General features: G+C 55.6%; 1 protein-coding gene across 3 annotated transcripts in view; it reads right to left on the bottom strand.

Annotated features, from left to right (window-relative positions):
• Nucleotides 1–13,767, bottom strand: part of OTOF (otoferlin) — a 71,733-nt gene that overhangs the window by 22,316 nt on the left and 35,650 nt on the right. For all 3 annotated transcript variants that reach the window (XM_042020182.1, XM_042020181.1, XM_042020183.1), the window contains 14 exons: nucleotides 12,256–12,382; nucleotides 11,661–11,715; nucleotides 10,854–10,985; nucleotides 10,422–10,484; nucleotides 9,530–9,614; nucleotides 8,310–8,469; nucleotides 6,882–7,068; nucleotides 6,384–6,570; nucleotides 5,207–5,430; nucleotides 4,236–4,344; nucleotides 3,605–3,788; nucleotides 1,960–2,080; nucleotides 969–1,069; nucleotides 448–538 (listed from right to left, as the gene is read on the bottom strand). In XM_042020182.1, coding sequence (XP_041876116.1) covers nucleotides 448–538; nucleotides 969–1,069; nucleotides 1,960–2,080; nucleotides 3,605–3,788; nucleotides 4,236–4,344; nucleotides 5,207–5,430; nucleotides 6,384–6,570; nucleotides 6,882–7,068; nucleotides 8,310–8,469; nucleotides 9,530–9,614; nucleotides 10,422–10,484; nucleotides 10,854–10,985; nucleotides 11,661–11,715; nucleotides 12,256–12,382 — 1,826 coding nt within the window. The remainder of the gene's footprint in view (nucleotides 1–447; nucleotides 539–968; nucleotides 1,070–1,959; nucleotides 2,081–3,604; nucleotides 3,789–4,235; nucleotides 4,345–5,206; nucleotides 5,431–6,383; nucleotides 6,571–6,881; nucleotides 7,069–8,309; nucleotides 8,470–9,529; nucleotides 9,615–10,421; nucleotides 10,485–10,853; nucleotides 10,986–11,660; nucleotides 11,716–12,255; nucleotides 12,383–13,767) is intronic.

Raw genomic sequence — 13,767 nt, 5'->3', positions numbered from 1 at the left:
CAAATCTCTGTCCCTGGCACAGCTCTGCTCCTCAGGGTTCCCAAAATTCCCCCTTCCAGCTCCTCTGTGCTCCCAAATTTCTTTCCAGAGTCTGGTGGAGGGGAGGCAGCGGAGGCCCAAGTGACACCTGGGACGTGGGTGAGACCCGAGGGGTCTTTGGGCTCCTCTGCTCAGAATTAAACCCCAAACCTTCGACCCACAGGGACTGGAAACCAGCGCGTCCATGGACCAAATTCCAGCCCTGCTCAGGAATCCTCCTCCACTACTTCCAAAGCTTTCCTGAACAACCCGTCCCCACCCTCACAGGGAACAATTCCTTCCCAATATCCCATCCGTCCCTGCCCTCTGGCACTGGGAAGCCATTCCCTGTGTCCTGTCCCTCCAGGCCTCATCCGAAGTCCCGCTCCAGCTCTCCTGGAGCCCCTTTAGGGACCAGATCCCACTCACCAGCTCCCGCATGCAGGATTTGAGCCTCTCCCGGTCCAGCCTCGTGCGGGACGAATGATGCTGGTCCTTGTCAGCCAAGGTCAGGAAGCGCCTGCGGGAAAAGGCCAGCAGGGTGATTCCCACGGGAGCCCTTCCCAGGGAGGTCTCTGCCAGCCTGGCCACATCCCTGGAGGGAAACGCTCCCATTCCCTCCAGTCTCCAACAGAACTGTGGCCGAGGGGCTGGTTCACACCCCGGACTCAGGGTCAGGAAGGGACAGTAGGTGCCACCAGGTGCCACCAGGTGCCAGCAGCCCGTGGAGGCCGCAGTTTGAGGTTTTCAGCCTTGCTTTGGGGTGCAGATGGCAGCACCGTGCTCCAGCCCGAGGCAAAAGATCCGGCACCGCGCCGACGTCACGGAATGTTGTGCCGTCATCCCGAGGACGAGGCAAGGTGAGGTGACACTCCCAGAGGTGATATTCCCAGCCTCATCCACTGGGAGTAGAGACCCGCACGGTGCCACCCTTCCCACGTGTCACTCACAGGCAGCCACTGCTCAGCTCCTCCAGGACCCCTCGGAGCCGGCGCTCCGGGTGCGGCTTCTCCGTCTTGATCATCTCCTGCACATCATTGAGCCCCTCCTCCTGCAGCACCAATGGGGACAGCGTGAGGGGTGGGGGGCTGGGGGACCCCCTGATCCAACCCCACACCGAGGGAAACCCCGGCTGCTTCCCTGGAACATGTTTGGGGACCCAGCTCTGGGGACTGGGAATGGCTCCGGTGCCCTCCAGGAATGAGCTGGCCGAGATCCAAACCCTCTTGGAGGGACCTGCCAGGGGGACCCTTCCTGGATCCTGCTATGACCCTGCCAATGTAGAGCTCTCCTGAAGGTTCCCTGGGAATGAGCTGAGACTGTTAATCATAAAATCATGGAATGGGTTGGGTAGGAATCATTGAATTCCAACTCCACCACCATGGGCAGGGACATCTTCCACTATCCCAGGTTGCTCCAAACCCTGTCCCTTGGAACCTTCCAGGGATCCAGGGGCAGCCACAGCTTCTCTGGGAACCCTGTGCCAGGACCTGCCCACCCTCACAGGGAACAATTCCTTCCCAATATCCTGCCTAAATCTCCTTTTCCAGTTTGTACCCATTCCCTGTGTCCTGTCCCTCCAGGCCTTGTCCCCAGTCCCTCTCCAGCTCTCCTGGAGCCCCTTTAGGCCCTGCAGGGGGCTCTGAGCTCTCCCTGGAGCTTTCCCTTCCCTGGCTCTGCCACAGGAGTGCTTCACCCCTCCAGCCCAGCCTCCCTGCCCCTGTTCCCATTTGTGGGAACACCTGGATCTAACCCACAGAATTCTCAAGGAGCTGCTGGAATTTGGTGATTCCTCACTGGGAACTTCCCCCTTTTCGGGCACTGCCTGTCCCTGCTTTGCGCCAAGGTGCAGAGACACCCAGGGAGCCTGGATGTGGCTGTGCCTTGTGCCAGCCCCGTGTCCCAGCTCTGTCCCTCCATCCCTCCCTGTCCATCCCTGACCAGCTTGTCCGCGATCTTGTCCATGATGTTGGCGTTGTAGAGCCGGCGCCGCTGGTCCTGCCACCAGCTCCGGATGTAGATGCAGGGCTTCTTCTCCAGGTAGGGCAGGTGGAAATAATTCCTGCAGGAGGAGGCAGGAGAGACGCTCTGTGGGGGTGACAATCCCGGCCTGGAGCAGCCCCCATCCCCCCCCGCTGCCGGGAGGCACTGCCGTGGTGGGAAGGCTACTAAAGGAGCTCAGGAGTGGGAGGGAGGTGGCTTCGGATGCATCCTGGAGAACAGAGGCTCCGTTTCTCCCGAGGCCATTCCCAATGCCAGGCCCAGGATGGATGGGTGCAGTGCCCAGGGGCTGCCCCATCCCTGGAAGTGCCCAAGGCCAGGTTGGATGGGGCTCGGAGCCACCTGGGACACTGGAATGTGTTGGGGTTGGAATGGGATGAGCGTTAAGGTCCCTTCCCACCCAAACCGTTCTGGGATTCTGAAACCTTCTGGTTGCTCCAACCCCTGCCCAACCTGTCCTTGGAATAGTGATGGCACAGCTAAAGGAAGGGTGATCCATACTTTTGGAGCACTGGCCATGAGCCGGGATCCACCCCCTGGAAAGCCACTGTGGATCCTGCTGCACCTGGAATCACCAGGAGTTAAATCCCGCTCCAGCTCTTCCCGGGTATTCCCGCCAGGAGATGTCAGCAGAGCCCCGTGGTGGAGCAGGAGGCTCCCAGAGGCGGGAGATTTTTGGGAAAACAGGGTGGGCGCGGCCCCAAAACATCGGAGCTTCTCATCTCCCCTTGGGATTCAGATGGACAAGGAGCCGAGGAACAGAGGCGGGAATTCCAGGGGGACTTTATCTGTGCTGGATATTCAAGGGAAAAGGGAGGGAATTCCAGGGAGACACTTCACTGGATACTCCTTTCCCAACTGATTGAATCAGACAGTTAATTCAATTAACACCAATCTACTGCTAAAACTTGATTAAAATCCACTTTAAGCGAATCTTATCATCGTAAATCCAATTATCTTCCTTATCCCAGTCCTTTGTATCCACATCCAGACATTCCCAGCCACATCTCACCAGGGAGAGGATTTGAGTCTTTTATGCCAATCTCCTGCCTGATGCATTGGCAGATTTTTCCAGCAGTTTTTCCATCTGGGATCTCGGCACTGCCAAGGCCACCACTGACCCACGTCCCCAGGTGCCACACAAGGTGGACACACTGACCCAGTGCCCAGATGGACACACTGACCTGTCTGTGACTGGGAAGACACGCTGATCCAATGCCCAAGTGGACACACTGACCCCACAAATCCAGAAGGACACACTGACCTGTCCGTGCCCAGGTGGACACACTGACCCAGTGCCCAGGTGGACACACTGACCTGTCTGTGCCCAGGTGGACACACTGACCCGGTGCCCAAGTGGACACACTCACCTGTCTGTGCCCAAGTGGACACACTGACCTGTCCGTGCCCAGGTGGACACGCTGACCCAGTGCCCAAGTGGACACACTGACCTGTCCGTGCCCAGGTGGACACACTGACCCAGTGCCCAGGTGGACACACTGACCTGTCCGTGCCCAGGTGGACACACTGACCCAGTGCCCAAGTGGACACACTGACCTGTCTGTGTCCAGGTGGACACACTGACCTGTCCGTGACCAGGGGCTTCATGGGCTGGGATGAAGAAACGGAGACCAGCTCTCCATCCTCACCACCTTCATCCTCACTGGAATTCTGGAGCAGCTCCGACTCCTCCTCGTCCCCATCCCCTCCCTCTTTCTTCCTCCGCAGGAGGGGTTTGCTGGAGCCATCCACCTGGTTGCCATAGTTACCTCAAGGAAAAAAAAAAAATGGAATCGATTCACAGGGTTGTAACTCCCAGCTCTGGGACTGAATTCAGGCTGGCAGAAGTTTTCTCTGCTGGAATCACAGAGAACGTTTGACTTCCTGGAGCCACGTCCAGGAGCCAGAAATTAGGGAGAGGTGTCTATACCCTGCTCCTGTCCCCTCTCAATCCCCTGGGAATACATTCCCTCCTGGAGCTGGCCTCTCCAGAGCACAAAGCCAGGATGGGAGAGGGATCAGCTCCACTGGCCACACCCCAGCAGGCACAAAATAGGGGGTGTGGGATCCCACATCCCTCATGCCCACGGAGGGGCCATTCCCTGCTCCCCAAACCTGCTCTAGCAGGGGTTGGAATGGAAAATCGGGAATAAACCCCGCTCCCAGCTTTGGATTCTGATTTTCAAAACCGTCACACTCCCCAAAGAACAACCAACCTATGGTGACCTCGAAGTTGATGGGTTTGTCCCCAATCTTCCTGTCGATCATGGTGGCCTCCAGGAAGGCTCCGAAGAGGAAGAATTCCTCCATCTTCCCACTGCAGTTCTGCAGGAGAAAGAGATCCCAGGGCTGAGGGTCGGGGCCAGAGGGAGAGACACGTCCATCCCTCGGGATGCCACTGCCAAAGGGACCAGGAGGGTCTTGTCTCCCATCTCTTGGCTCGTTGCAGAGAGTGGTTAATTAAAGATTTCGTTTTACTATCTTTTAATTAAAGATAACCTTGAACTGTGTTGGGAGCCGTCACCCCGTGCCCGGGATGGACTCTCAGAGAAATTCAGGAATACAAGCCTGAGTTCACTCCCAAACGGAACTGATCAAACCACACAAATCCAGGTGCCTGGATGCTCCCACAGAATTGGAAGGGTTTTATTTCCCGGTGGTTTCATTCCCCCTGGCTGGGGGAATTGGCTCCTGATTGAAACCCACCAGGATAAGAGTGGGACAACTGGAATTAGGGGATGAGTCACCGTCTGTGTGTATTTTCCACACGGAGAAACATCCCTAAGTTTAGGAGACGATAGAAATCACAGAATGGTTTGGGTGAGAAGGGACCTTAAAGATCGTCTGGTTCCATGGGCAGAGTCACCTTCCTCTATCCCAGGTTGCTCCATGCCCTGTCCAGCCTGGCCTTGGACACTTCCAGGGATGGACCAGCCACAGCTTCTCTGGGAAAGCTGTGCCAGAGCCAAAGTATCTCACTCAGATATTCCCAGCACTCCCGAGGGAAGTGAGCACTGGAACGATGCTAAAACCTGAAATCCTGCAAGATTTACTTCTATTGCTCTGTGAGATCCAGAACAGCTGGGGCAACACTTGAAATCCTCGATTTGTGAAGCCGAAGGTAACAATCCAATATTCCTGAGACCCCAAACTGCCCCCTGGATGCTGTGGGGTCACGGGGACTTACGTCAGCCACCGCCGTGGCCTGCTCCACCTGCACCTCGGTGGAGCTGTTGATCTCGGGGTTGGTGGTGTCCAGGATCTCCACGGCCAGGCCCAGCAGGAGCCGGGCGCGGAAGGAGACGCCCTCGCCCAGGCCCTCGTTGAGCTCCTGGTGCTCGTCCATGAGGGTGTAGTTGCGGGTGGAGCCGTACATGTTCACCCAGGCAGGGCCAAAGGTGGGCAGGAAACCTGTGGGGATGGAATGGGCAGGCGGGAAGGGGATGGACGGGCAAAAGGGAATGTCCTGGCACTTGTGGTTGGCATCACTTTCCTGGTCTGTGTGTGGTGGCACAGTCTGGGATATGTTCTTGTGTGTCCATGGAAGTGTGGTTGCAGCCATCCATGGAGACAGTTTTCAGGGAATCCCAGTATCATTTGGGTTGGAAAAGCCCTCCCAGATCATCGAGTCCAACCTGTGGCTGATGCCAACCTTGTCCCCAGCCCAGAGCACTGAGTGCCACCTCCAGCCCTTCCTGGGACACCTCCAGGGATGGGCACTCCAAACCTCCCTGGGCAGCCCCTGCCAAGGCCTGAGCACCCTTTCCATGGGGAAATTCCTGCTGATGTCCACCCTGAGCCTGCCCTGGCCCAGCCTGAGGCCGTTCCCTCTCTCCTGTCCCTGTTCCCTGCGAGCAGAGCCCAACCCCCCCGGCTGCCCCCTCCTGTCAGGGACTTGTGCAGAGCCACAGGGTCCCCCCGGAGCCTCCTTTTTTTCAGGGAAGTTTTGCAGGGAAGGCAGCGATGGAGACTGGGAGGGCCCCCCGCCCAAAAGGCAGAGATGAGGCTCCCATTGAGCAATTCCCCATTTTGAGAGTTGAGGAAGGAGAACTCCCCATTGGTCCCTTTCCAGTCCCACCTTTGGTTTCCCATCTTTGCCTGTGTGTGTGGGAATGGGGAGCCCGACAAATGCTCATCCACCCATGGAATTCTTGGAAAAGCAAATTATTCTGGGGTATCTTTGCTTTCAGGAATTGGCTGAAGGCTTGTGGCGGATCTCGGGTTTTAGAGTATTGGGCCAACAACCTCTCACATTTCAGGGCATCGAGGTCTCTCCAGATGGGCACCAGGGAATTCCAGGGGTGGGAGGGAGTCTGGGAAACTTTGGGAACTCTGCCAAAGGAATGCCCCCACTTCAACTTTACCTTTGTCCCCTTCGTTGGAGATCTTCCTCAGATCGATGAAATGGGTCCCGATGGCCACGTCGTTGACCTTGTCTGAGTCACGGATCTGGATCTTGATCCGTTTGCACAGCGGGGGGAACATCTCCGTGAAGATGATTTGCTCGTTCCAGAGGGGCTCGTAGCTGCTCTTCTGTATGGATGTCTTTCCCTGGGAAGTGGAAAGACATGGATTTCAGACAAGGGTTGGATGTCCCAAACCATCCCTCACCACCTGAGCTGCTCCCTTCCATCCATTCTGCCCTCTCCTGAGTAAGGAATTCCCTACCTCAACTGGAGAGCGCTCAAACCCATCATGGAGAGGGGAAGCATAGAAAGCAAGGTGACTCCACACCCATCCTGAGGTGCCAGGTGACACCACACCCATCCTGAGGTGCCAGGTGACAACTGAGACCATCTGTGGCTACCTGCTGGCCCTGCTGGTGTCACCTCCCATGGTCACCCTGGCACCTCCCCACTCACCTTCTGCCCCGCGAAGGCCACCTGTACGTAGGGGTCCACCAGGTCCTTGTTCTCCCCAATGAGGGCCTTCTTGACGTTGGCCATGATGCTGGTGTTCATCCGCGGCAGCCCCTCGGCGCGGTAGATCTTGATGTAGAACCGAGCCCACTGCCGCTCCGGGGGGACCCCGTCCGGGAGCAGGAGGTTCCTGGAATGTCAATGGATAGGGTTGGGAACAGCTGCTGGGGTGGGGTGGTCAGGGAAGACTAAAGGTTGGATGAGATGGTCTCAGAGATCTTTTCCAACCTTTGTGATCCCATAAAAGACCAAAGAGGAGCTGCCCCGTTTTCTGAGCACTGACTCCGTCCACTTCCACTCCATTCCATGGAAATGGAGTGAACAGTATGTTGGAAGAGTAATTTTTTCCTTATCAAGAGGGGCTCGGAGGATTATTTTGGGGAAGAAATAAACTCCATCTGTTGTTTTTTTTTTTTTTTATTTGTGGCTTTATTCCTCTTCAGAAATAGATGAGCCCATGGGAATACTGAGAACAAAATATTTCTAGAGGAATTCTAGGAATTTCTGGAGTTGCCCATGTCTGCTGGAAGGTGTCCCTGCCCATGGCAGGAGGGTTGGAATAAGGTGATCTTGAAGATCCCTTCCATCCCAAGCCATTCCAGGATTTTAGGAATAAGTAGGAGAACATCACCACTACAGCCTGGAATGAAGCCCAACATACTGGAGGTGGCTCCTCAAACCCCAGCAGGTCAGGAAAGCTGTGCTGGTGGTTTCTGACTGTTAACAGTTGGACTCGATCCCAGAGGTCTTTTCCAACCTAAACCATTCCATGACTCCACGTGGGGAGAGCCTGAGAGGCAGATTTGAGATGGAGATGTTTATTTAGCTGGAAAATGTTGGGGCTGGAATCAAGTCCTAAAATCTCCTGATTTTTGTTCCATGATCTTTGAGATGTTCTGGGCAGTCCAGGAGCCCCGTCCACACACACAGCCTGGTAAACCTCATCCAGAGATCCAAACCTCATCCAAGGCAGGTGCTTGCTCTGCCTTGGCAGTGGGCGATGAGATCCCATCCCATCCCATCCCATCCCATCCCATCCCATCCCATCCCATCCCATCCTCCCACCCAGGGCCCATCAGAAGCATCAGGTAAAGAGTGGCTGGGTGACACCAGGCTGGTGTTGTTGTAGAGTTCAACCACCAGTGGATGGTCTGACCTGCCAGGAATGGCTGCTCTGTGCCGGGGATCACCTGGAATTGCACCAGGACCACGCGTTCTCTTGGAAAAGCACCGGATTGCTCCCTCTGGTTTCGTGGCTCATTGTGCGCCACCAGCCCCAGGTTTGGATCCTCTCATCCCATCCGAGGTAAAGAGAGGTGGAAAGCCATTCCCAAGGAAGTCAAGGAGAAGCGGATCCTGGCAGATCCTCACCCTTCAATGTCATCCTCGTCCGTCTCGTTGGCCTTGTGCGGGGTCTTGATGTTGTCCCCTTTGCCCACCACGGCGATGTCACACTTGAGGTAGCCCTTGAGGCCGGCCGTGAGGTCCTCAGGGTCGGACAGGATGGCCCATTTGTGGTAGAACTGGTGCTCTGCGACCCAGGGGACAAAAGACACCTTGGTCACAACTAGACTCGGCCAACAACGACACAGCCTTCCATGGAGTGGGACCTGCCCTGTGTGTGAGGGATCCCAACAACCCCTGGAAAATTTATTGGGAATATGTGTCCAGTGTTGAAGGCAAAGAAACAATGGGATAAACTGGGGGAGGTAGAGCCTCAAGTCCCCATTCTGGAGGGATTCAAACCCTTATGGATGTGGCACTTGGGGACGTGGGACAGGGGTGGCCTTGGCAGTGCTGGGGATGGTTGGACTCGGTGATCAGCCGCTCTAATCAACCTCCCCTCTCTTTTCCAGGTGCCTTCCTGGCTTGGATGAAATGCCAGACATGGAGGGCAGGATCCAGTCCTGGACCTTCCTGTCCGGAAGTTGATGTCCTGCCTGGGAATGTCACCTGGGGCTTCTTCCTTGGCAGGGCGGGGCTGGGCTGGATACCAGCATATCCAGGGGGATCTCTGACACCCGGGAGAGCTGGAGAAGACCTGGACCCAGGGAGAGCTCAGAGCCCCTTGTGGGGCCTAAAGGGGCTCCAGGAGAGCTGGAGAGGGACTGGGGACAAGGCATGGAGGGACAGGACACAGGGAACTGGGAGAGGGCAGGGCTGGATGGGATATTGGGAAGAAATTCTTCCCTATGATGCTGGAGAGGGGCTGGGATGGAATTCCTGGAGCAGCCGTGGCTGCCCCATCCCTGGCAGTGTCCAAGGCCAGGTTGAGCAGGGCTTGGAGCAACCTGGAATAGCGGGAGGTGTCCCTGCCCATGTCAGGGTTGGAATTAAATAATCTTTAAAGTCCCATCACACCCAAGCTATTCTGGAATTCCATGAATTCAGGGGGGTATATGGAGCCTTCTCCAGAAGTGCTCTTCCCTGACCTACGAGCGAGCCCAGGTGACCGATGTCTTGCACATTTACACTAAATTGGGAAAGCATTTTCCAAGGAAACCAGCGCCTGCCTGGCTCCTTTGCCAGGAATTTTACTCCACAGAGCAGGCGCAGACACCCGGGAATTGTCGTAAACAACATTCACATACCAGGCTGGGTGTAAACAGTCCCAACATCCATCTTGAAGGACCCCACCAGTGTCCCGCTCCGCAGGAGGTTTTTGGAGTGGATCACCTGGAAATCGAGAGGGGAAAACCACCCAGGAATTTTCCCAGGACCTGGGAGGCACAAAACGATTTCCAGAGCTCTTCGGTGCCAGATGGAAAAGGAGCTGAGGAGTTTTCCTTGGTCTGGGGAGGATTCTATGGACACCAAGAGGCCTGGTGGGGTTGGCAGCTCCTGATCAGTGGAATTGCCAGGAAGTTTATATTTGGAATGAACAAAAAATGCAAAGAAATTAATCTTTGGAGCAAGATCCCTTTTCCGGCCCCTATGGCAGCAAACATTTGGATATTTCCCTGATGGAGGAGCCTTTAGGATGCTCAGAATTTGAGGAAAACTGGGAGAAATTGTACGACCAGTTTGTGCATGGGATGGATACGGATGATCCTAATTAACATGTCCTAATTGGGCAGGGAATCTGCAAATCTTGTCCATCACCTTCTGGGTTTTGGGAGGGCTGAAATCTTGGCTTTGCTCTCAGCATTCCCAGTCCTGGATTTCCACAAGAGGTCTGATGCTCCAGGAATTTCCCTGGCAGGCTCAGGAAGGTCTTTCCTCTCCCCAGGAATAAACAAATCCCGAAGTTTGGTTCTATCCAGCTCTGGAATACCAGAGACCACCCATGAAGGGACACAGGGAATGTGGGAGCTGTGTGGAGCCAGGAATGAAGGTTGGAACAGAAAAACAGACTGGAGGTCTGCAGAAGAGAATTCCTGTTGGGAATCTCACATCAAGGACCTTAAATCCATCCCAAAAATGGGTTGTTTGCTTCCAAAGCCCCCCAAAAAGGACAAGGACAAGGCCACCGGGGTCACTTACGGAGAGCTTGATGATCTTGTCGAACATGACATCGGGGGGGACGTGGAAATCGAAGACAAAATACTGGAAGGGAAAGAGGAATCATGAGGGGTGGGATCCATCAGGATCGGGAACGCCCTGGAGAAGCTGCGGATGCCTGGGGGAGCTCCTGCAGCCCACGGCCCAGCAGGGATGCATCCATGTGATCCCAACGCTGAGTGTGCGACCACACGGATCACTGACCCCCCAATGAGTGGGGGGAGCCAACGGAAGCGCCGATTTCTTGGAAAACCTGGGAATAACTGGTCACAAACTTCCAGAGGGCAAAGGCTTCGTTTCTCATGTGTGGTTTGAGATTTCACCTTATTCCGACAGGAATTTAACCCAAAAAACCACGGAGAAGAAAGAAATCACCGGATGGAGGGGTGGGAGTAGCAGAGGGGCTGGACCCACCTCGTTGTAGTAGGGACAGTTGGTGGATTCCTTCATGGACGTGTATTTCTTCTCCTCCCCCACCTCCACGCACACCACAGGGTCCATGTTGAGCCCCACGAGCTGCCGGGCCTCGATGATGGTGACACTGACCTGGGGAGAGGAATTCCCAAACTTCCACGTCCCGGGAGCAGCTCCAGGCTGCCTTCACCCATCCCCTCCACCTCTGACCAAGGGGAATTTCCAGTGCAATGGGGTCTGCTGCTCCCACTGGGACACAGGCGAGGAGGGGCTGGTGGGGTGTGGGATGCAGGAGATCCCAGGAATCCCGGTTATTCCAGCCCCAGGGTGTGGGCGTTTTGCACAACATGGAAAATCCAATGGATTTAGCCAAGCTGTGGGATCAGAGAGACCCATCCCATTGGCTTCACTTCTGCTGGAAAACACAACAGGATCATGGAGTGATTGGAATTGGGAGGGATCTTAAAGCTCATCCCATTCCACCCCTTGCCATGGGCAGGGACACCTTCTTCTATCCCAGGTTGCTCCAAGGAGAAATTCCCTGGGGACAGCCTCAAAGAGAGCTTAATTTGGGCTGAATTTGGGCTGAATTTGGGCTCTCTGGGCTTCACATGCTGGACACCAACCCCAGTAAATGACTTAATCCTGCGTTTACGGCTCCACCAGTGAAATTCCAGCTCTTGGGATGTCCTGGTTCCAAGCCCAGTGAGTTGAGCCCCACCAGGAGCTCGGTCCCTGCAAACAGTGTCCCCAAGCCTGGGTTGTGACCCCCTGAGCGGAGCTTGGGGACACAGCAGTGTCACCGACCTGGTAATCCATGGGCCTCCCGGCACTTGGCTCCATCCTGATGTCAGGCTTGGACCTTTGGAAGAGCAGAAGAAACTCTGCGTCAAAGCACGGATGGAATTCATGGAATCATGGAATGGTTTGGGTAGGAAGGGACATTAAAGATCATTCAGTTCCAACCCTGACACCTTCCACTATCCCAGGGTGCTCCAAACCCCGTCCAACCTGGTCTTGGATACTCCCAGGGATCCAGGGCAGCCACTGCTTCTCTGGGAATTCCATCCCAGTCCCTCCCAGGGAGCAATTCCTTCCCAATATCCCATCCATCCCTGCCCTCTGGCAGTGGGAAGCCATTCCCTGTGTCCTGTCCCTCCAGGTCCTTGTCCCAAGTTTCTGCCACTACAAGAGCAGGGTCACCCTCAACATTCCTTCAACCCTGGGACCTGGAACACTCCACAGAACTTTGGTGATCACTGCTGCAGGACAGATATTCCAAAAAAACCACCCTGCTGGCTCCATGGGACAATGATTTCCAACATTCCCCAAGTCAGGGATCAGACATTTTTGGGATGTCCGTCCTCACCTCCCACTGGCACAATCCCAGCTGGGATCTCACCTTTTATTGGAGACATTGGTGGTGACAGCGGTGACAGAGGCCAGGGAGATGGTGTCTGGCTCCAGGCCTGCTCCGTATCTCATGGCCTTTCTATCCAGGTCTTCTGTTTCCAGAACTGCCGGATCATCTGCGGGAACGGGACAAAGGAATGGCTCCGGTTTTAATTTCCATCAGTGAATAATTAAAGGCTGAGAGAAAGGAAACCAACCCATCCCCTCGGCCTCGGCCGGGAACGCAAAAACAATGGGAACCAGGTCGGGTCTCGGACAACCTGCTCGGAAAAGGGGTTATCAGAGAGCTGACATGGAATTCCATCCGGGCAGAATTCCTGCGGAGGGTTTTGGGAACCAAGAAAAAAAAAAGGAATAATGATAAACACCCCAAATTCAGGGGGGGAAAGAGCATTGGAGGAAGAGCTGGGGATCTGAGGAGCACAAGAGATGTTGCCAAGACAACCAATTCCCTGGTTTTGAGGAGAAAGGGGTGAAAAAATGGGAGGAACTGGTCAATTCCAAGAGGAAAAACTACAGCAGGAGCCCAGATCCCACCAGCACATCCCCATGCCTGGGTTTCTGTTGGAAGAAGGTGCTGGAATGCTTCTTTCCTGTGGGAAAGGGAGTCCCCAACCCAGCTGGGAGACTGAGACTGAGCCAGAGTCACACTGCCTCCAGCTCTGGGATCCTCGGCACAGGACGGTCATGGAGCTGCTGGAGCGGCTCCAGAGGAGACCACGGAGCTGCTCCCAGGGCTGGAGCCCCTCTGTGCTGGAGCCAGGCTGGGAGAGCTGGGAATGTTCACCTGGAGAAGGGAAGGCTCCAGGGAGAGCTTGGAGTCCCTTCCCAAGCCTGAAGGGGCTCCAGGAGAGCTGCAGAGGGACTGGGGACAAGGCATGGAGGGGCAGGACACAGGGAATGGCTTCCCAGTGGGAAAGGGGAGCTTGGGGTGGGATCTTGGGAAGGAATTCCCAGCTGGGAGGGTGGGGAGGGGCTGGACTGGAATTCCCAGAGAAGCTGCAGCTGCCCCTGGATCCCTGGAAGTGTCCCAGGCCAGGTTGGAGGGGGCTTGGAGCCACATGGGATAGTGGAAGTTGTCCCTGCCCCTGGAACAAGATGAGCTGTAAGGTCCCTTCCCACCCAAACCATTCCATGATTCCTTGATGATGAAGGACTTGAGCAGGTCAAGTCCCACGACCTGCAGGCGATGGACAGACCAGCACCTCCCAGTTTGGATTTTGGTCATCTGGAGAATCTGTTAGCCCTGAGCAGGACCATTCCCACCCATCCCACCCCCTTCCATGGGCAAGGACACCTCCACTATCCCAGGGTGCTCCAAGCCCTTTCCAGCCTGTCCCACCTTGTGAACAGGTCCTGATCTAACCCGCCAGAGGAGCCTAGATGGGATGGAAGCACCCATGGAATGCTGGGAATGCTGGCTTGGCCAACAGGCAGCGGGTGTAGGACACCCATCCCATCCCATCCCATCCCATCCCATCCCATCCCATCCCATCCCATC

The sequence above is a fragment of the Corvus kubaryi genome, unplaced genomic scaffold, assembly GCF_017639235.1.
Source record: "Corvus kubaryi isolate FWS band 111438036 unplaced genomic scaffold, C.kubaryi_AGA036_p1.0 36863, whole genome shotgun sequence".
NCBI classification, from domain to species: Eukaryota; Metazoa; Chordata; class Aves; order Passeriformes; family Corvidae; genus Corvus; species Corvus kubaryi.
This window is presented reverse-complemented; position numbering and strand designations above follow the sequence as displayed.